Genomic DNA, 22867 nt, shown 5'->3' on the forward strand with positions numbered 1-22867 from the left:
AAGGCGTATGCAGTCCTGAGTCAAAACTGGATGTGAACACAACTATTACTACAAGACCTGGCAAGCTGTTCCATACATTGATGAATCTCTTTTAGGAAATCCTTCCTGGTACCCGTGTGCTATTTTACTTTTAAAGGAGAAATACATCATACAATACTTTTTTTTGACAGCAAATTGAATTATGCAGAGCAAATATATTGGAAATAACAACTAAAATTACAACACACAGAGCTTCTACAAATCTCCCATCCTGCAGAAATCCACCCAAATTAGTTTAGTTTAGTTTCAAGGCAGCCCCAACCTGGCAACCTGTACTGGTGACATACAGTTATACAGTAGCTGTTGTGCTATGTAGGATGCAGGAAGCATGATATCTAGACAGCCAGAAATGTACTTGCACTACTTAAATATACTAGACAATGAAAAATATGATCAATAAAATACAATAACATCAAATTAAGGTGTGATGTAACTTTCTCCATACCAACCAGACCTCATGCGCTTCATTGGCTGTGTGTGTGTGTGTTTGTGTATGGTTTGTGTGTGTGAGTGTTTGTGTGTGTGGGAACAGTCAAGTGAGTTTTCAGAGCATTATTTCTCTCTCCATGTTAGCAATCTCTCCCTCTGGTGCCGCAGCCCAGAGACTCCTTACCCCTGCTGTGAAACCAGCTAATGAGAGGCTAGCATAGCGTGTAAACAAAAACAGATAAAATAAAAGGCGAGGCGGGGATCTCACACAGACCCCCCTTGGCTCCAGCTCAAAATCCCACGCCACGCTCGGTATCTGGGGGCAGTGAGTGAGCCCCTCCCCTCTGATTCTCCGCTCCGCCACCCCAAATCACTTTGCTGGGATTTCTGCTTTTCTCATTTGGCCGAAGGCCAGGCATTCAGCCAAAGGCCGGTTATCCATTTTGTCCGTGTAAAGCACAGAACTGTCCTCTCCCTCCTTTCTCAATTTTTCATTTTTTTTTCTTCCCGCCTCCTTTGCTATTTTCTGTTTAGCTGTCACCCCTTTCCATGTACATTTTACAAGGCCAGTTATCACACAGACAGCAGGTGTGCCCTGCAAATGACAGGCGCTTGTCTGCTTCCCTACCCTTTTTTTGGGGGGGGGGGGGGGTGACAGACGGCTGGCAATGCAGCATGGGAAGAATGCAGGGGGAGCAAAGACAGAGCGAGTAAATGAGTGACAGAGTATCTTGTTTGATTTAATTGTCAGTGTCATTACCACACCCGATAATGTAGAGTATCATAAAACAGGGTGAAATTACGGACATTCTTTCCAGTGTGTGTGTGTGTGTGTGTGTGTGTGTTTGTGTGTGCGTGTGTGTGAGAAAGATAGAGAGAAAGGGAGAGAGAAAGAGAGAGACAGAGAGAGAAGTGTGACAGAAGGTGCAGACGTGGGAATCCTATTCAATGCTATTGAAATTACTTTTGAAGGCACTGTACTGTACAGTAATATATTGACACAGAATACAGAATACAATCCACAATTCACGTTGAAGGCAAGTCCACTCCATCATTCTCTCTCTCCCTTTCATACAATGCTGTACTGATTGCTGCAGTTTTCAGGCCAACTCCCTCATGTTGTGCTGTAATTCAGCCAATTTATTCACAAGCAGCCTCCTGCATTTGCTAATGAAGAACACACAAATAATGCGCGGTTTAGGTACTGCAGCACATACAGGCCATAAACATGCACAGCCTTATGGAAATAGAGTACACTGCAATAAATTTCAAATAAGTGGGCCTCTGAAAAGAAATAATTAATTTCACAGCAGCATAGTTTATATATATTGGAATATCTGAAAGCGGTAATAATTTATATATTTGTCCATATATTGTGAAGTGTGGCAATTCCTTGATAACACACAAAAGATATACACAATGAATTGCGACAAAGGACAAAGATAGAAAAATAGAAATGTAAATAGTCCTGTGTTTGCTGTTGTCCTGTATTGGTATTCCATACTTGTACTATAGTTTAAGATATTAATTGAACTGCGTAGTCATATCGATGCATGTCTACTTGATTCTTTTATTATTAATCTTCCCCTTTGTCTATCGTTACTTTGTTCTTTTTGAGGCTTTGTTCTTTAACGAAGTAAGTGCTTTTAAAGAACCTTTATAAATGAAAATTCTTGTAATAATTATCAATACATTACAGCTGGAAATCCAAATTGTAAGCATGGAGATCAGCTCTGGCACATTTGGGGAGGATGTGTGGAAAGGTCCCCGCAGGGTGCTGGGTACAGCAGTACCGAGGCGCCATATCGTGGGCTATTCAAAGAGAAACATCAGCACTGCTGCAAATTTACAGCGAGTGGATGATTTAGCGAGGCACTGAGGTACTGGGTAATAAATTCAATGAAAGAAAAAAATGAGAAAAATCTACATAAACTCTGCAGAGGAGCCGAACACTTTCCCGCTGACAAGCCAGTTCAGCCTCTCACTTACTGCAAATGAAATCTGACATTTGGTGCAATTGAAAAGATAGATATTTACTCGGCTGGATAATAAAGCTGAAACAACAAAATAATCCAGGTAATGTGAAGAGCTTTCCAATAAACTGAAAAGGGATAAAATTAGTTGGTAACCTGGCCACAAGTCTGCTTCTGCATGCAGTGTTCTCCTTGGCCACTGAGATTGTTCCCTTTGAAAGAGCTGCCCTCTCTCCTCATACTTGAGATATGTGTACACAATTCCAAAATTGCACACCTCTGCAATTTTAAGCAAACTCAGTGTTGGGTGCTTAAAGGGTCCAGAAGTGAAGGGGAGTGAGATACGCTCATGGGACAGAGTTTGTGGGTGCGTCTCATTGACAATAATTTGTTGCCAATTTCACCATTTAAGCTCTTAAAACGTAGATTGGAGGAGGGAGAGAAACACCTTTTCTGAGGATCCTGAAAACTGCTTATTTAAATGATCAGTTTTCCACTTTTCAATGCCTTTTTTCTCCCTTGGGGAGAATGCACTATAATCAAATTGGTCAAATATGGGCTGTAATTCAGTACATAAACTGAGCAGTTTAAAATCAGTGAGGAGCCACTTCTCATTTCATAGGCTATTGTTTCAAAGGGGCCGATTGAAAACAATCAGAAAATGGACTCACTTCTGCACAGGAAGTTGTATTTTCTGTTGTTTTATTGCAAAGGCTTTCATTCTTTCCAAGCAGTTTCCAGCTTAAAGGCTATTGCTTGAAGTGATATTTTACCACAAAAACTTTGCGCAGAAACTTCATTTCATAAGTGCCCCCTTGAACCAGGATAGGCTTCACTGGCTCCAATAAGTACCCACATCAGAGTAATTGAATCTGACAGCTCCAGAGTTCTTCTGTTCAGTCTTCCACTCTACAACTTTTTAAATTTCATTAGACTCTATCGGAACACAAGAACACAACACATAATTAAAAGAGCAGGTTATTTTGTCCACCTATGCTCATAATTCAGCTACAGTTTAGGGAGTCCCCCATGGCTCAGTTCTAGGCTCCATTCTGTTCTCTCAATGACTATATAGTACTTGCTGTATTACTGCACGCTTTGCAGAGGCTTCCTCTCTGATTACAGCTCATCACCTGAAGCTCAACCTGAGACAGAGCCATTTTTCTTGCTGGCTAAACACAAACATTCTTTCTGTAACCCCAGATGAGTCCACACTGACCCCTTCCCCCTCTGCCAACAATGACACATCAGTGACCCAGTCCTCCAGATTCTTTCTCGACGGCGTAAGTACAATCTGACGACTACAGAATTTACCTCCCGCTTAGCCCCAAGTGCCGGCCCACACCCTCGGGCTACTGCGAGTCCCTGCTGACGGTCATCCCTGCCAAAACTGCCAGGCCTCTCCAGCGCATTCAGAACACAGCTGTTCGTCCAGCATTCCAGCTCTGACCCCGGTGCCCCTGCCCTCCTCATCCCCCCTCACTAGTTTCCACCAGCAGCAGGCATCATATCTGGGACACTGGCCCCTGCCAGCGGGCCCCCCAAAGGTGCAGCCCCGGCCAAACCTGAGTCCATCACTATACCAAATGGACAACGGACCAGCCAACGATCAAATCAGCTCAACAACATTTACTGCCACAACTTCTCCCCAATTTAAAAGAGGCAGCTACGGGGAAGAAGGTGTTTCAACTGCTGAACCGAACATTAAATTCTGTCCCAAGTATGCAAGAGTCATAACTCTCTTCAGTCATATTTAATTAGCAGTGCAGCAGACTACCTGGACAGACCCCTACCTTAATCTATGTAAAGTCTGATGTGAACACATTAATGCAAATTAGTGCCTCTTTCCATCGCAGCCTTAGATATGGAGATATGTGAATAAAGGCCTTGGCTTGTTAAAAACAGTAATCAATTTTGAACTGAGACTCAAATGAGATATTCTGAATTTAACAGTCTTTGCATTTTGGATAAGCGTGTCCATCAAAATAAATCAATATTATTAACATGAACACTGTAGGTCATGAACTGCTAATTATACAACTACTACTACCAAAAAATGTTTTAAAAAACATTTGTTTAGTATGTTTAGTTTAGTAATGCTATATATATTGTCCCTGTGCATTCATTGACTAACTATGACATGTGTAATGCTATTTGTGGTGCGTATAATCTTAGCCGTCTCCAGCTGTTAGCAGTACCTCCTCCAGAGTCCCTGCCTGTCATTGTCTTGCGTGTTTGCATCTACTGATATTCATACAGCCCGTCCCGATTTGCCACTGCACACACAAGGATTAGTCTGAGGCGAATAGGGTGGTCTTTTAATTACAAATACTGATGAGTTAACATCTGGACAGAGGAGGAATGGAGGTATGGTAAGACTGGCAGTCTGCTGTGTACCAACACTCTTGACTGCTTCTTTCTCCTCGTAGAATTACACTGAGAATACCAGAGAGGGGTTTCACGTGCTCGTGCAGCTCACCGCGTGTGCTCGGCTAAAGTGCTCTCTCTGGAACCTGTGGAATCTCACTAAATCTCATTCGTTTTGTTCTCCTTTCCTCCCCATTTATGAATCCACCTCTTCTCTCTTGCTCACACGATTGCTTCTGCCTGTGAAGAAATTGTCTGTTTTTTTTTACAGGCAGAAACAATTGTATGAGAGAAGAGGTGGATGTATAAATGGAGAGGAAAGAAGAACAAAAAGAATGGGAAAAACAAAAAAGAAAAGGGAATGGAAGGGAAGATGGAAGAGTTGATGAAACACAGTAGAATGGAGGGTAAGAAGAACAGATTAGAGACAAAAAAGCCAAAAGATAAAGGAGGCAGAGAAAGGGAGGGAGAGAGAGAGAGAGAGAGAGAGAGAAGAGAAGGAGGAAGAGAGAGAGACAGAGAGAGGGAGAGAGAAACAGAAAGAGAGATAGATAGAAAGAGCTGAGTGAGAAATGCCTGTCAGCTGCTGAAAGCATTTTAATACACCAGCCTGGCCGATGTGTCTCCATTGCTATTCCTTTCTCCTTTTATCACACACACACACACACACACACATGCACACATGCACACATGCAGCAACAAGCACACACACACACACACGCCCACACCTTATAAATGTCTGCCTTTCTGCTGCCTGCCAATCTGAAGTTACACTTTTACATCTTATAGTTAAACAAATAAGACCAGCGTGCTGATAAAGCGTTTATCGGCTACACATTCACACACGGGCTCCTTTCCTACTTCTCCACAAATGCAGAGGCATGCACCCAGGCACACCACTCAACCAGGGCCCATTCTCCTGCTTTCCGTCGGTTTGGGAAAAGGCATATTGGGTGAAAGGGAGGATTTTTCCGGAAACAGGGTGAAAGTGGACGAGGGGGCTGCTGATCCAGTGGAGAGCTGCATGCTGAAGTTAGTCTCCTCATCTCCGCGGACTCTCACACCTCACAGACTCCCAGTCAGGAGAAACGCTTTATTTTCCTCCTGTCAACGCTGCCCAGCCTGTTACTGATGACCTTCTGCATGCAGAACTCACTGCCTGAGACCGCAACTACACACACTGGACAAACTAGGCAGTGAAGGGGAGGACAACACACATGAATACACATACAAACACTACTGCACAAACACACACACAACGCAAGCACACATACATGCATAAATTCATACACATATCACACATATGTGCTAGTTCCCATGCACATGCACATACGCACAGACAAACAGGCAAGTACATCTAAGCACATTTACAATGGATAGGCTAATGGCTTGATAGCCTTGTTGAATGTAAAACATCTTTTTTACACATACAGACACAGAGCTAAGCACAAGCCCTTCCTCCACCACTGCTCCACCCACAGGTAGCTCCGCCTACAATTTATGAGTGACAGTGGAATGACCGGAGCAAGTCCGGCGCAGGCATTTTTGGAGGCATTCGAGGGAAACGAGGCTGTGACTTGGTCTAATAAGAGTTTTGAGTACCCACCCAATGCCACCAACAACGCCCTTGTTCAAATTATTCAAAACTATCATCTTCAACTAATCTTTCTCTCCCTCTCCTTCTACACAGCTTCCCTTTTAGAAGGCTGGCTTTTAGAGGCCAGGTCGAATGAGATGACGTACCCTACATTACAATCTGTCAACTTCAACCACAGGAGAGGGCCAGCAGTGTCAGGCTCACATGTGACTGAGGCCGGCATATCTGTAACCTTGAACTATATGAGCTGAGTGTCCTGCCACCACGTGCTCCTCCCATCCAAGCTGTTTCTCTCCCTCTCTTACCTCTTCCTTCTGCCTGACTCTCCCTCCCTCCACCTTACAGCAGCAGCAATGTATGTTAATATATCTATGTTTAATGCATCAGATGTTGTACATATATTTTTGTGTCCAAATATTTACAATACAGAGCTTGGGCAATCCAAATTCAGTTCAGGAAATTCATTCAGTGAAAAACCCAGTAGAACTTTATGGGAATTTTTGTTCCATGAATTAAATTTGATTTCCTGAACTGGCTGAATTGAAATGGAACTGACCTCAATCCTGACACAGAATACTGTATATGTAAGCATGTGTGTGTGTGCATATGTGTGTGTGTGTCACACATACAGGCCTGCACTCTTGAATGGTCAAAAATCCCCCTAGGTTCCCCAATCTCATGAAGCACGATTGAACACAATTCAGTAATGCCATTCTTGCAAATGAAGGCTGCATAATGTATTGAAAACAGGGGCGACACCTAGATCTTTGTTAAATAAAATTACAAAAACTTTTTCTCTGAGCCATTGTTTCAGTGTGAACAAATACAATTTCCCCACTTTTTTTTGGAGCATTCAATATAGCTTATAAACAGCATTTATTCTATAAATTCCTGTAAATATAATTTTTTACACAACCTTTTTTGCTTATCTTTACCAAGGGTGCCAATTCTTTGAGAAGGCGTACACATACACAGTGTTTTGTGGCGCACAGTCGAAAACTCCTGTCATGATGGAGCAATGTTGAATCACTGAACGCAGCACTTCGCCCAATCGTGGTTCCCAAACTTCCTATTGGAATGTCTTTACGCCCAGACATGCTCTATGGCAGAATGCCAAACATTCAGCACTGTGCCAGTTTTTTTTCCATTATCCCAAGCCATCGCTTTACATTCCCTCTGTTAGTGCTTCAGTGGTGGGGCAGTTCCTGAACGGTAATGTCTTCTGGCTCAGGAGCTTCTGCCATTTCAAGAGCCCTGTGGGCAATACTGTTGACTTAATTAAAACTTAACCTACATTTAACGCTGTAGTAATGGTGCACATAAACCAGCCGGCCTAGGAATGTTGAAAGCCAGGTCTGGCACTGTTACTCATGCTGCTCAGGTGTATGCACATGTTCTCTTGGATTGTATGCTGGATAAAAGAGTCAGCTAATTGTAGGTAATGTTTGGCCTTTGTCACGCTCAGTGGGCCTACACTCTAAAAAAGCCACTCCGTGGATGTTAGAACTCGTTAGCTTTGTGGCGTTTGCTGGAACTGCTTTAGGGTTCATTGTGTTATTCACTTCCATGCACCTGAAGAGCTCATGCAGAGAAAATGTTTTAACATTCAAACAGCAGGACATTCTACAGGGGCATCAAACTGTAGAAGGAGAATCCCATATGGTAATCAATCCTTCAGTTGGCAAGCTTTGGTCCTTAAAATAGTGCGCAGTCACACATTTGCAAGTGGAAAATAATTGTTCTCAGTGAAGGGACTGTGGGACCCTGCTCCCAGTTTCAGCAGAAAAGAGCGTATTTTTAAGTAAGCCCACTGGTGCCCACAAAGCTCAGCTCTGCTAAATCCAACATGCTGGAACTCCAATGGATGATAATTTACACAAGAGGAGGAATGCTAATTCCCGCTAGCTGCAGCTCAGTTTTCACACAAAACCTCCCCCCTTTTTCTCCAGAGGAAACATCACACATGCTGGCGGCGCTGGACATAATCTTCACAGAGGTTGAGATCTGACTAAACTGAAGATGAGATAAGGGGCAGAGTGCTTCTTAATGACAGACCTCTAGTAAAAAAGTAATCAGCCACAGACAGAAGATAGAACTAAAAAGAAACGTGATCCTTGTGCGTGATATTATGCATAAGTGATCGTATATGTAATTTCCTGTGCTGGTTCTTCGGGAATCAGATCCTTCCAGAACAATTATTTTTCTTGAATTTTCCTTCTTTTATGAGCAGTACTGTAGTTTATAGAGGCAGGCTCTTTAAGTTCTGAGTTTGATTAGCTTTCCTCACCCTGGTCATTTCCAGCACCGGGTAATCTGTTTTTGGTGCTGAGATTGATCTGCTGTCCTTGCTCAGTAATTGCCCTGTGTTGGGGAAATGAAACGCTGAGATAATCCTGTGTCTGTAATGTCTGATACTTCCCATTAAAAAGACAAGGGAGAGGACTGAGTCAAATCGAATTGCTGGCGTTCCTCCCAGTAAGCCAAATAAATGACGCCATTCATCTTTTCAAAAAAGAAGATCGTTGATGAGGCGCGGCAAGGCGCAAAAAGCACAAGAACTTCCTGATGTAATATGAAGACAGGTTGAGGACTTCTCACATGAAGCATCACATGCTATGATGGGTGAGACAGACAGGACTACTGATGGAAAACAACAGAGCATGATAAGGAACAGAATGCTAATCGCATTAGCACAGTACAACAGCCTGGCATTCCATCATGATTATACACTGGTAACAATAGCAGGGAATGGGTGGAATGCAGAGAGGGATGGAGGGAGAGAGAGAGAGGGGGGGGGGAGAGGGACTTGAAGTGGAACATGTACAGTTCCGATCTCCACATGCAGTGGCAGATGAAAGCATTTGAGAGGGCAGGCTCCAACTGGTGCTCACTGACTCCCCAGCGTCTGCCCCTTGTTGAGTTTATTAAAAGATTGCCCGTTGCACTCACACTCACAGGCATGCATACACACACACAAACAAGCGCACACTCACACACATGGCATATAAGCACACGCATACACATACTCACATGCCATACAAACACATGCACACACACAAACAAGCACACAGTCACACACGGCATATAAGCACATGCATACACATACTCACTCACATGCCATACAAACACATGCACACACACAAACAAGCACACAGTCACACACATGGCATATAAGCACACGCATACACATACTCACTCACATGCCATACAAACACATGCACACACACAAACAAGCACACAGTCACACACGGCATATAAGCACACGCATACACATACTCACTCACATGCCATACAAACACATGCACACACACAAACAAGTGCACACTCACACACATGGCATATAAGCACACGCATACACAGACTCACTCACATGCCATACAAACACATGCACACACACAAACACGTAGTCACACACATGGCATATACACAAGCACACACACTCACACACATATCATACAAACACACACATACACACATATACAAACATGTACTGGAGCCACATACATGTACACACATGCACACACACAAGCAAACACATTCTCAAGTACACACACATGCACGCAAATACACATACACAAAAGCACTTCCTCACACAGACAAATATACACATTCATACATATGTGCATGCACACATAAACACGCACACCCACAAACACAGACAAGTGGTCATCTGCACAGCAACGTGACGGAGGCGCCACACTCGGCGGTAAACACGGCAACGCTCTCCACGGTAACCCCATACGTTCGGCATGTGCAGCTGCAGGGAAGGGTGCTCATGCCCCCCCTGGCAGAATGATGTCATTCATGAGCTGATTCATTTAGCCAAGTGAAGTAGCCCTCATTTTCGATGTGTCCTCAGTCAGGGCCAAGGCAGGACTGGGTCAGGGGCCCGCACAGGGCGGATCGGGGCGGGGTGGGGTGGGACGCATGTGCAGATGCGACCACATGCCATCTTTAAATACGTATGGGAGAACCATGCTCCGCGGGTCAGCTTTTTTTCCATTTCCGTTTCTGAGCTGAATAATTTACAAACATCAGCTCAGAGTGTTTTCTTAACTCTGCCGGTGGGCTGGGGGGGAAAGAGAGAGAGAGAGAGAGAGAGAGAGACAGGGACACAGAAAAAAGAGACCAAGCGGGGGAAAGAAGAGAGAGCAAGAAAAATACAGAGAAAGAGAGAGGGGGAAAGGGAGAATGAGAGTGTGATAGAGAGTATTCTATATGTACGCTTTGGCAACATTTACTAATGTATTTCATGCAAATTGAATTTGAGAGAGAGAGAGAGAGAGAGAGAGAGAGAGAGAGATCATAACTTGGCCTGAGTGGTGAAGGGGAAGCAGATCTTTAGCCATATCGCTGCACTGGATGAGGCTGGCGGTCTCGGAAGCTGATAACTAATCACTTAAACGAAAAGAGAAGGCTCAGCTGCGCCGGGCCCCACACGCCCCCCTCCCCACTCCCCCCTCCCCCCAACATCGCCCAGCCCCCCCCCCCCCTCGGATGTGTGTGGGCGGCCTGCTAATCCACTCTCATCTAACGCATTTTCATTAGTGAAATATCACTGGTGGAGAAGGAGCCACTGTGCAGGACTGCGTCACCGTTTCCTCTCCTCTGGGACGAGCTTATGGGATAAACACAGAGGGATGCACCCGGGAGACCACCCAGGAAGACGGGGGAATAAGGAACGGGTAACTACTTCAAGACAAAAAAGTCATTAAAGGAAAGCAAAGCAAAGAAAAATCAAAGCTGTTTACGCAAAATCAATAGAAAATATCTGTGTATATATTCTTCCCTGTCTGCTCATCCACAAAGCAGCTCTTGAAAAAGCTCAATCCTGGGGTTGGTCTCTAGGATATGATTTAAAGACAAATAGAAGAGTGCATCCATGTTTCCTCTTAGTTGTTCAACTGTATGGAGATGGCATATTGTCAAGCTGGCAGCCCGTATCAAGGTCTCATCCCTTGCGGTAAAATGCTGCAAGACTGCCTGTGGGGTGCAATGTCCACACCCCTTTCCCAAAGCAGGCTAAGGTGAAATAATTATTTGAATTGCTTTGCCAGTAAAAACCAGGAAATGGCATTAATTTGATCTCTCGCAATTTTAAAAAGAAATGTCTATTTTCAGTAATATAACAATACAAAATCATTCTTTCATGTTTTCCGTTAGTTGTTGAAAATTCTCGGCCATCTGCAGGAGGGTTTCAAAATGGCTGACCTGACATGGGTGCACAGCAACTCAAATATGAACTATGAGACACGGGGAGGTGGTTCAATAGTGAGAGGAGGTGTGTGTGTGAAACACACCACCCTTCCACAAACCGCCCTCTCAGGATGCGACCAGTGTCTTAGCTGGCATGGCCCTGGGGCCCCGGGGGCCCGCACGCAGTAAGTGCTCCTCTCCCTCTGGAATCCACAGAGCCATCTCTGCCCCCTGCCCCCGCCCCCGCCCCCGACTCACCACGCCTGGGGCTTCCTCTTCAGCAGGCCCTGTCTTCTCCACCGTGAGTGGGGGCTCAGGTGATACGTCAACTGCCGGCACACCTTCTCCATGGCGCACAGAGCATCCCCTTCCTTAGAGAGAGATACAGAGAGAGAGATAGAGAGAATCAGACACCTCTTCTCTCTAGGTAACACCATCCTAGAACACACATTAAATTATGACTACCGTGGATTGAAAATCAGTGCCTCAGGGAACTCTCTTCTGGCAGTGAATGCATTAAAAGACAAAGCTCTTAGAGTAATCTATGCAATCAAGAGAAAATTCTACAAAATCAACGTCCCCAGAGAGATTGAGAGAGAGAGTGAGAGAGAGAGAGAGAGAGAGAGAGAGCACTCCCTGTGCATTTCTCAAACTGAAGCACAAACAGGTCCAAACAAGCAGCCACCCATTGGACCGTCCATGGAAACAGCTGAAGCGGCCATTTGCAGAGCACAGGCAGGTTGACAGCTGTGCTGATGACAGGTCAGCAGTGGGCCAGTGTGTGCCTGCAAACTGGGGTGAACAAGGGCAGTATCAGGGTGGTAACCAGGGTGAACCAGGGCGGTACCAGGGCAGTGCCTGTCTGTCACACACGAGCACAAAGGTGAACAGGACCAGGGAACACCCTGCGAGCACACAAACCCTGCATTTTTAATGCATCATTGAACTGAGGCCAACATGCAGGAAAATCTGCTGAGAGTCATTTCTGATCTAATTTACTTCCAATGACCTCATTGGCAGTGGAAACTGGAGGCAGGAATCCCTATCAGAAGAAAGGCTACAAAATACACACACACACACACACATCTGCACACACACACACACGCACATGCTCACACACGCACATCCGCTTACACACACACATACACCCTGCACAGGCCCAAGAGCGACAGATCTCCAGAGGAGAGGCCTGTCACTTTCACATTTCACCTTCCACTTGGGTTTTGTTTTCTTTTATCTCAGGTCCATTTTCAGTCTCTCTCTCTCTCACACACCTTCACACACACATACACAAAGACGCAAACACAAACACCTATCAGGAGCCAGTACCAGGTGATGGAGAGAAGACGCGTGCAGTCACAGACACAAAGATGACACATGCAATTGCGGTTCCAGTCAATATCACATAACCTGAATGTGAATTTGACAGAAACTAAAATCTGGTAGTTTTGCCAGTACCTTGTGCTTTCACCCAGTGCAGAGGTCCACAGCAACCCTCACATTGTGATCCCACCCCCCTGAGAGGGCACCCAATGGTGCAGCTCTTGTTAATCATTCCATGCTGATCTCCAGCCCCGGCTACAGCGAACAAGCTCAACACAGCATTGAGAAAATGAAGTTATTAGCGCTAACTCCCATTGTCTCGTAGTGCAACGCAGGCAACAACTCAGAAGGCAAGTCCAATTAAGAGTCTCGCGGCCGGCTAACACTGCTCAGCACACGCCCCTGGCTCCAGACTAATGAAGCAGAAAGTCTGTCTCTGTTGCAGTCGGAAGCTGTTGAGGTCACTGCAGGGAAGACTGGGAGGACCGGGCATTGATCAGGCCGCATTGATTCGCAGTGTATCTCCCCTGGTTTGCCTCCTCTCTCGGTCACTCTCGGCAGACTGCAGAGCACATCTCCCGTTTTTTTCATTCATTTCTTCTGAACTGAGTAGAAAGTAAATGTAATGTAATGAGCAGAAACTCTTGTCAGCTGGAAGGAGGCAAGGCCATTTTAACCTCAGGCTTGTTCTGTTAACTCAAAGCGATACACCGGGTGCAGCACTTAAGCGGTCACGTAATGAGGAACCTCATTTAAAGCGATGATAACATGATGTGCTCTGGGATGCACTGTTTGAGAGTAAACTTTACAAGGCCCTGAGGTCACTGAGCTAAGGGGTCCTAGGACACACCTGCACAGGCTAGGCCAGGGTTACATTTGGCTTATGCTCAGACAGAGATACTTAAATGTGACCCTTGAGGCCAGCAGTACTGCTGGTTTTCATCTTTTCCGTCTAATCAAGGACTGAAATAGACCTGGGATATCTGGTGTGTGGAATCTCAGGCAAACCAGTAACATTACTCAATCAATTAGCTACCAAGTAGAAAAGAAAGCTAGATGTACTATCAGCCTTAAGGGTCAGATTTGAGTATATCATCATAATGTTTAGATTAGGGATAAGTTTTTATTTTTAAAAAATGCATAGAATTTAAAGAGCTTGGTCAGGGTTAAGGTAGGGCTAGGATCAAGGTTAGGGTTTGGGTTCAGGGTATTGTTATGGCTAACTCCCTGGCTGCTTCCATCTCTTCCAGCCACTGCTTAGCATCTCCTGTTAACAGCCCAATATGTTCAATATGACAGCAGTCTGTTCCTAAGATGGCCGATTCATAAATCTTTGGCAGCTCATACTCTGTTCAGCTCTACCACAGGTCTAGGCAAAATAAACAGCTTTGAAAAGTGATTTTGCTTCTTTGCACTTGGATATATTTCACAGATTCACAGTCAAAAGTTTAGTCATAATCTCAATATTTAAACTTGTACATAAATTCACATGAAAGCGGAAATCCTTGAGCACACCCAGTTAAATCAGCTTTGATAGCATGCATTTTACTCCGATAGTGTGCAATTGATCCCTACTGAACCCATCAACTCTCAGCTGAATCAGCTTCAAACATTTTACCGTGTAGCAAACTTTAACAGGAAAGGACATGTTAGCAATGTGTTCTTAGGGAGGTACATAGTGTGCTGCGGGTTTCCCGTGCATTTCAGGCATGTGTAAGCTGCGCGCATGCGGGCGTGGGAGCGTGTGTGCCTGTGTGCGTTCAGTGAGGCATGAGGTCTTGGACTGGGGAACTAGGTTTTCCCTCTATTTTCTCTTTTCCCCGCCTCTCTCTGTGTGCTATTCCCAGATCTGACCTTTACAGCAAGAAAATGTGAAGGAAATTGATTAGTTGATATCTCCATTCCACACATCCTCCTCCCAGTATACCCCCATCTTCAAACAGAAAAGACATTTCTATTGAAAGGATGCAAGGAGTGCGCATATGTACGTACATGGGCGTGCACACGCACACACACATACAGACACATATGCACACACACACACACACACGCACACGCACACACGCGCACACACACACACACACACACACACACACTGCACAGGCCCCAGAGCTGCAGGTCTCCAGAGGAGTGCCCTGTCAATCTGCTCTGCGGTTGTCCATTATGTAGGTGAGAGTGTGTGAGCACTGTGCAGGAGAGGGAATCAGTGGTCATGCTTCCTGGCAGATAGACACTCATCCCTCCTGGCAATGCAATCACTGAATCCCAGCTGTGTAACACGCTTCAGGGCACCAGCTTCCAGACACGGCAAGTCCTCCCTGTTTTTCTCTTCAACACCCAAACAACCATCTGTGTTTCTATTCTACACCTAAACACACCCTTTCCTCTACTCTATACCCAAACCCATCCCTGTTTCTCTACTCTATACCTAAACTCACACCCCTGTTCCTCTATTCTATACCCAAACTCATCCCTGTTTCTCTGTTCTACACCTAAACACCCCAACCTGTTCTTCTATTCTACAATGAAACACACCCTCTGTTCTACACCTGAACACACCCCTCTGTTCTTATAAACCTAAACACACCGACCTGTTCTTCTATTCTACACCAAAAACACCCTCTGTTCTTCTATTCTACATCTAAATGCAATAACCTGTTGCAGTCCTACTGAGCAGCCACTTAGTCATGATGCCATTGAAGATAATGTGAGGTCTATGATTTATGTCCAGACCATTCCAAAATACCACACTCACATCCATCACGCAAGCTTTCCGATTTGCTAAGCAAAATCATTTAATTGGAACCTGAATATGTCACATTATGCACAATGTCCTTTAAAACAGCTGGATGTGTACAACTGCACAGACTGCACTGATGCCATAAAACCTTCTCCGGATTTCATTCGTTTGGCTAAATGTCGCAAATGGCGTGTGACCACACATAATTGTGACGCACCATTGGAGCCGTTAGCTTCTCATACCATTAAAAGTTTTTTTTTTCAGAAGATTCTTTGGCCAGGGGAAGGTGCTGGAGCAGCGAGCGGCTCGAGTGTGCGTGGCGCATGGTTGCGCAGTGGCTTTTTTTCTCTCCGTCTCCCGGAAAGCGAAGGAGGCCAGCGCCTCGCGGGGCTGCCGGCGGTGGTGTTATGCTGTGCAGTGTGACTCATCCAGGAGTCGCGACAAGAGGGGCCGCGCAATCAGGTTCTGTCTCTGTCTCACGCGTCAGCAGGTCCAGCCCCGGGGCCCCAGCCCCTCGGCTCCGTCCCGGCCGCGCTTCAGCCGCAGGAAAACAAAAGCGCCGCAAATAAAACTGACATCGGCCGTTAGGTTCAGCGCGAGGCATGCCTACGACGGCCGTGACGGCCATGACAGTTACGATAAACAATGTTAATGCTCAAAAGGCACTTATTTAAATGTCGACACGATTAAGGAAGCACTCTTCCCAGCTCTAGACACTCTGCTCGTCTGCATTACTCTCGCCTATTGCAAGGACAAAATGTCACTGTACCCCAGGCACCAAGCGGCTGCAACATGCTCAGTACTGGACATACTGTAAAATTATTCTAGCTACCAATTTTTTACCCCTATTTTTAGGGGTAATACAAAGTTCAGTGTTACTTCAACACTTGCTAGAGTACATTTTACTCTGATAAAGTACACCTGATTCCTACTGCATTTATGTAAAAACATTTTCCAGAGAAGCTGCGCAGCTCAGACATTCGGCATCATCCCTTTCTCTCTTGATCTCTCTGTTTCTCTCCCTCGCAATTCAGTTGTGCATAAAAGTACATAAAAATAACAACACAATAATAATAATAATAATGGATGTTACATAAGACTGCAATCATAATAATCACAATAGCCATTACAATAACAACCTAAATGAATTTATTTCAGGAACGACATGATGTCGTAGCTGCCAGCTCACTGCCCCTCAGGCAATGGCAGGCTCCACATGCTGTACAGAAAGTGTTTCTCTTTCTGGTCTTTCTGATGAAAAGCTGCATGACTTTTTCACCAAAACAGAAGCTGCCCTCCACTGCAGTCAAAGACAGTCTTGTACACCACCTGACGTCTCTGCATGACATTGTTCCTGTGACACATTCCTAAGAGCATAAGAATACATAAAAGAGAGAACATGCATTCTTATGCATGCTTATTCAGCTCATCTAGGTTTGACATTTACTGTTGGCGCTCACCCGGCTGTTTGTTTTCCACTGCATCACTTGCTGATTTTCATTCTTCCAGGTTAAAATTTGTTCATGGTGAAAACTGAGATACTTTTACAGTGTGTGTGTTAAACACTCCCACCTCTTCCATTTACCGTTCTAGGCCAGTACCCATACCACCCTGGACCCTTCTCTCGTCAAAGTGCTAAAGCTAAACAGTGCTGAGCTCGGTTGGAACTGGGAAAGGAGATGTTGCTGGGGAGCCAGTAGGGGGCACTCTTCCCTCTGGACCGACCAGAAATCCAACACCCCTGCTCAGCGATGGGGTACTGTGTTGTAGAACATGCTGTACTCATAATGAGACATTAAACTGGGGTTGTGCCTTGCCGTGGTTATTAAAGATCCAAATACACTTTAAAAAAGATTAGGGTGTCCTGGTCAAAATCACACAAACTGGCTCTCAACATCTGGCTACCAGGTCCTCTCCTACATCTGACTGGCTACACAATCCATTGCATTCCCTAAAGAGATTGACTCCCTGGGTCATTACTGAAAAAGAGAATTCCGTTCTCAGTTGACCTACCTTGTTTTAAAGAGAGGTAAAATAAATAAAACAAAAATGAATCTATTCAGCGCTGATGGATAAGCCAACAAATTCACCACAAAAGCAGCTCAGTTTTACCCGGTAGCTGCAGCCCACTGTCTCAAACAGAAACATGGTCCAACAAAACAAAAGATTTTGGGAAAAGAAAATGCGTTCATGTTGTTTCAAGCTTACTAAAAGTGTGCTAGCACTTCAAAGGGAAATAATGAGAAGAAACCACATATTGAAAGTTTGCAACCTTCATTTTTATAACTAAAACGCTGCTTAGGATATTTTAACTTCTGTTCTACAAAATGAGAGAAAAAAATAAGAGAAAAAAATAAGAGAATGAAAGAATGAAGTCTTTGAGCAAAGAGAACAGAGAGAAAGTGACATAAGACAGTGCGAATGAAAGTGAGTGAGAGAGAAAGGAAAGGAAAATCGAGAGACAATAGTGCCCTCTCAAACACTCACCTCCATCACTCAAAGTAGAGTTTCAGGAGGATGAATCAGTTGGCATAAAGCCAAACAACATCTAATAGAACCCCTCAAAATCCGTAAATACCATAAATGATTAATAATGAAAAATAAATACTTGCAACTTGAAAATCATTATTACTACTATTTATATCCTTCCTTCAGAATCCCCTTACTTCTCAGAGGGTATGTTGCCCGTGTTAGGGAAAGAGACGTGCCATTTCCAGGGCCATGGAAATTAATTCATCTGGGGATTTCAGCACCAGAACTTTCCAGATTTCACCACCATATGGGGAGGCAAGTACAAAGCCTGGCCAAAGACCATTTAACAATTTCCCACAGGAAATACTATGGCATAAAGATAAGCAAAAACGGAAAAGACCTCCCGCAGCTCTGTCAAAGCCTGGGTCTGTACGTTGTCAATGGTAGGGTACGGGCGGACTCTATGGGTAGATATACCTGTTGCCCACCCTTTTTTAAGCAGTGCATGATCACAGATGCAGATAGTTCCTCCCTCAGAGCATTCCTTGCCAAGCCACTGTAGCCTACCATTGAATGGTACTGGCAGATCAAAGTGAAATTACTGTACTCAAAAAGACAAAAACACCACCACACTCAACCTAGTAAGCTGTGCAACATACCAAAACATACAGACGGGCCCAAAACAGCATAAAGGAATAACTGAAAGCAATCAGCAGCCAAAAGGCATTTGACACCTTTCTGGAAGCCATCGACAATCACAGTGAAAGAGCCAATCTGGCAGCAAGAACCATAAATAATAGCACAATAGGAAAATTATCCAATCTGAAATTGGCACAGAAAAAATCAACAAATCCAAAAGAAAACAACTGGTTTGACACAGATTGTCTGAAGGAAATAAAACCATCAAACCAAATGCAGAGGGATTCATCTGGTGCATATTTAAGCCTCATTACTGTGAAACACTTTAAACTCAAATTTTCACTCAGAACATAAAAACACAATGTACCCAGAAGCAAATTAGTTACAAGATAGCTTGGATCTGCTGGAGCAGTACTGTCAAATCAGGGCCCTGACAGTACACACTACAAAGATAAAAATCATGATTTTTATGAAGAGATCCAGACCTCAGGGAATTAAGCCAAAGTTTTGCACAATATGTATGGACAACTGCACACCCTACAGCTATTTGGGTTTAAAAATAAACCCCTCTGGGGCAAGACTTGTGGTGCAGTCTGTAGGGCCACTGACTGTTGAGCCATATGTGAGTCCCCCCCATGTGGGCGGGGTTGATCTCTGCCATGGCTCCTCAGCTGTAATCCCTACATGGCTGTAGAGGATGGACCTGTCCTCTTGTTGAAAAATAATAAAAGTCCTCTGGATATGTCAACTTTACAATGAAAGAACTGAGAAAACATGCAGGGCATTCTATGCCATAAAGACACAAATTACAATTGAAATACCATTCAGTTGGTTAAAAGTAATTGTACTGTATATATTCTTAAACCAGTTGCACTCTATGGCAGTGAGGTGTGATGTCTGCTTCCCAAACAAGATTTTGCTTTCCGGGAGCAAATACACAATATAAATCCTGCTTGCAGAATTTGTTTGAGTGTCATATATGTGCAGTGAAAAAGTGAGTGAGAAAAAGTGAGTGTGAGACAGAGTGACAGAGGGTAGATGGTGAGTGTGTGAGTGAATGAAGTTGAGTGTGAGCGAGTGAGTGAAGTTGTGTGTGAGAGATACAGAGAGACAGAGGGTAGATAGGGAGTAAGGCAGTGAGTGGGTGAGTGAGTGAGTGAAAGTGAGAGAGTGAGACAGAAGAAAATGCTTAGGTGACAGCCCTGGAGGGACTGCAGAGAGCTCCATGTTAAGTGGCAGCCTCTCTAGCTTTACTCCCAGCAAATTAATAAATAGAAGATGAGCCTAACACAAACACACACAAACTCATACACACACACACACACAAACTCATACACACACACAAACTCACACACACACACACACACACACACACACATACATACACAAACACACGCACACACACACACACACACACACACATACACAAACACACGCACACACATTCTTTATTCTGTTTTCTGTTTGCAATTTTGAAACACATTGTCAATACATTATTGCATTGTACTATGAAGTGAAAGAAAAATCACAACACCAATACAAGTAGATGCGTGTGTGTGTGCGCGTGCGTGCGTGTACGTGTGTGTTTAAGTCCAGGAAGTGTGTATGTGCAGTTATGCATGTGTGTACCGTACCCATGTGGTTTGTGCCTGCAGTTACGCATGTGCTTACTGCAGGTTTGTGGCGCAAAGCCCTACCGTTTTGGGGCAGTGGACGTATCGGGCCAGGCTGATGATGAGGTCGTGGGTGATGGGGTCCACCAGGCTGCGGAAGCTAGCGTAGCGGTACAGAACGTCATCCAGGGAGGTCGACTCCATCCCCAGATCCTGTACAGACATAAGGCACTGCCCATCACATCTCCCCAAAAGCCTTCAGCTCCTTAACTGCCAGAGTGACCCATAACTTTCTCTTTTAAAGGATTCAACTTCTTATGCGCATTTAACATCAATATTTGGAATAGTATTGATGCTGTACGACGTACATTACGTGGGTTATGTGATTGTCTCATTGAGATACTTGAACAAGCAAAGAAAGTTTCTTTCAATGGTGCTAAAGAAGGCGCTAAATTTCCAGTCTATTAGTCTGTTTGCATTCTCTCTATTTATACATTTACATAGGGTACACTTCAAAGAACATCAGCATCAGCAAACATTGTGAATATCAGCCCATGGTCACAAGCATTTCCCTTCAAGCAATACCAAACAAATACACAGCAATGTTCCAGACAGGGAGCCTTGAGTAAGCTGGGCTTCTCAATGCTAGGTGGTCTACAACATAACAAAATACTTCATAATAAACCTCCACAGAGTGAATGGTGAGGGATCTTGAACACACATAAATTAGGCAGAGAATTATCTGGGTAAGCTATTACAGTTGTTCTTTTAACTCAGGCAAATCTGAGTGCAGACCTCATTTCCATTTGAGCATTGCGACGCGGGCTTGACCAGTTGCACCGGTGCATTAATGCCTGGCCAGGGCATTAAGAACTCGTATTGTAATGTATTTTTTTTTGAAGTAAAGGGTGTTTCTGTGATACAGCTTCCCCCCATGACATTATCATTAAGATCCCATTCATGGGAAAGAGGAGACGGAGGAGGTAAAGGGAACATGAAAACAGACTGGAAATCAAAGCTTCTCCAGGAACATTAAAGCAACGAAGGACCACTGAACTCCTTCCTCTCACAACCACGGTGTGTGCGTGTGTATGTGTGTGAGTGGGAAAGTGTGTGATTGTATGTGTGCCTCAGCTTGGTGAAAAGTTGACCTCCAACAATCCAAACACATAACCCCAAATATTTCTCATCTGATGTCTGTTATCTACAATGGAGCATCCCAGACAATCAAACCTGCCTCTTCAATCTGTCCGCGGGCTAAAAATATGGTGACCAACTGCAGGACAGAGCAGAGAGATAGAAAAACGGCAGTTTGGCATTTCCTAGTATGAAGTAAATATTTCATGGTGGGGGATATGAAATATGAATGAATGGACAAACAATTCCAATGAATCATTTGAACCCTAAATGAGGGTGAGAGCAAGGTTTCTGAGTCAGGCATCGCATGTACATGATTCAGAGAGGTTTTTCTAACTCAAGAACGCTTTCCCCACCTTACACACCGAGAGATGAGATCAGAATTGCTGTCCACGGCAAAGAAATGAAAAAGCTTAGCAGAAAAGCCCTCATTAATTCCCATTTAATCAGGCATCCTTCCAGCACCATGGTTACTGAGCATCAGGCAACGGAGAGATGGGACTGTCTGAGTCACTGTGTTCTATCCCAGAATGCACTGGGATCCAGCTGCTGTTCAGCCATTATAGATAACTTTGTTTCCTCTGGTAGTCAGTATACCACATACATACTGGATACACACTAGGTTGTTTCATACTTAGAAGGATATGTTAATGCAATCTGTTAGCATTCCCTAATAAGGAAGATTTTTGTTTTTAGTGCTAATCCTGAACTAGTAAATTGCAGGGCCACTGTTGTCCTAGTGAAGCCCAAGTGAACTGTAAATGAGGAATGGTGTAAGCTTATAGTAATTTTTCTCAACATACAGCATAGCCCCTTCACCAAACTAAGAAAAAGGGTGGCCTCCATATCTCTATGTTTAAGCAGAAAGAATTACACTTTACAAGCAAGATAGCTCACGGCAATATGCTAGCCCTTCGTGAAATGAACTCCGGGGTTAAAAAATAAATAGGGGTTGCCAAAACTATTTTCAAAAAGCAATTTGCACAGGGCCTAAGAAGGATCCTACACATTTTTCCCCAGAAATGCTGTAGAAAAAGTAATGCCAAAAATGAGGTCAGAAGTATTAAAAATAGGAAATGGAGTTTTGCAACCATCCAAGGCATAGCTGATACACTCAAGCACTACTTTGTTGAAAGCTGCCCCAGCGAAAGTCTACTTACATCTAGTAGCATTCGGAGTGCTAAAAAAAGATTCTCAGAAAGTATTAGATAACATTGAAACAAGGGACTCTGAAGTACTGGGGAGAACAACAAAACTTAAGTATGTTGGCAGGCCCTCTGGATTGTTGATGATGGTTCTATAAACACTCGGTGAGGTCATCTACAAGCCGCTAACATAAAAT

The 22867-nt window shown here is 44.2% G+C and overlaps 1 protein-coding gene across 1 annotated transcript in view; it reads right to left on the reverse strand.

Annotated features, from left to right (window-relative positions):
* The window catches only part of LOC135263445 (leucine-rich repeat-containing protein 75A-like), a 34466-nt gene that overhangs the window by 7117 nt on the left and 4482 nt on the right, over nucleotides 1–22867 (reverse strand). The window contains exons 2-3 of the mRNA XM_064351468.1: nucleotides 20473–20601; nucleotides 11860–11972 (exon numbers count right to left, since the gene is read on the reverse strand). Coding sequence (XP_064207538.1) covers nucleotides 11860–11972; nucleotides 20473–20601 — 242 coding nt within the window. The remainder of the gene's footprint in view (nucleotides 1–11859; nucleotides 11973–20472; nucleotides 20602–22867) is intronic.

This window comes from Anguilla rostrata, chromosome 9, assembly GCF_018555375.3.
Source record: "Anguilla rostrata isolate EN2019 chromosome 9, ASM1855537v3, whole genome shotgun sequence".
In the NCBI taxonomy this organism is placed as follows: domain Eukaryota; kingdom Metazoa; phylum Chordata; class Actinopteri; order Anguilliformes; family Anguillidae; genus Anguilla; species Anguilla rostrata.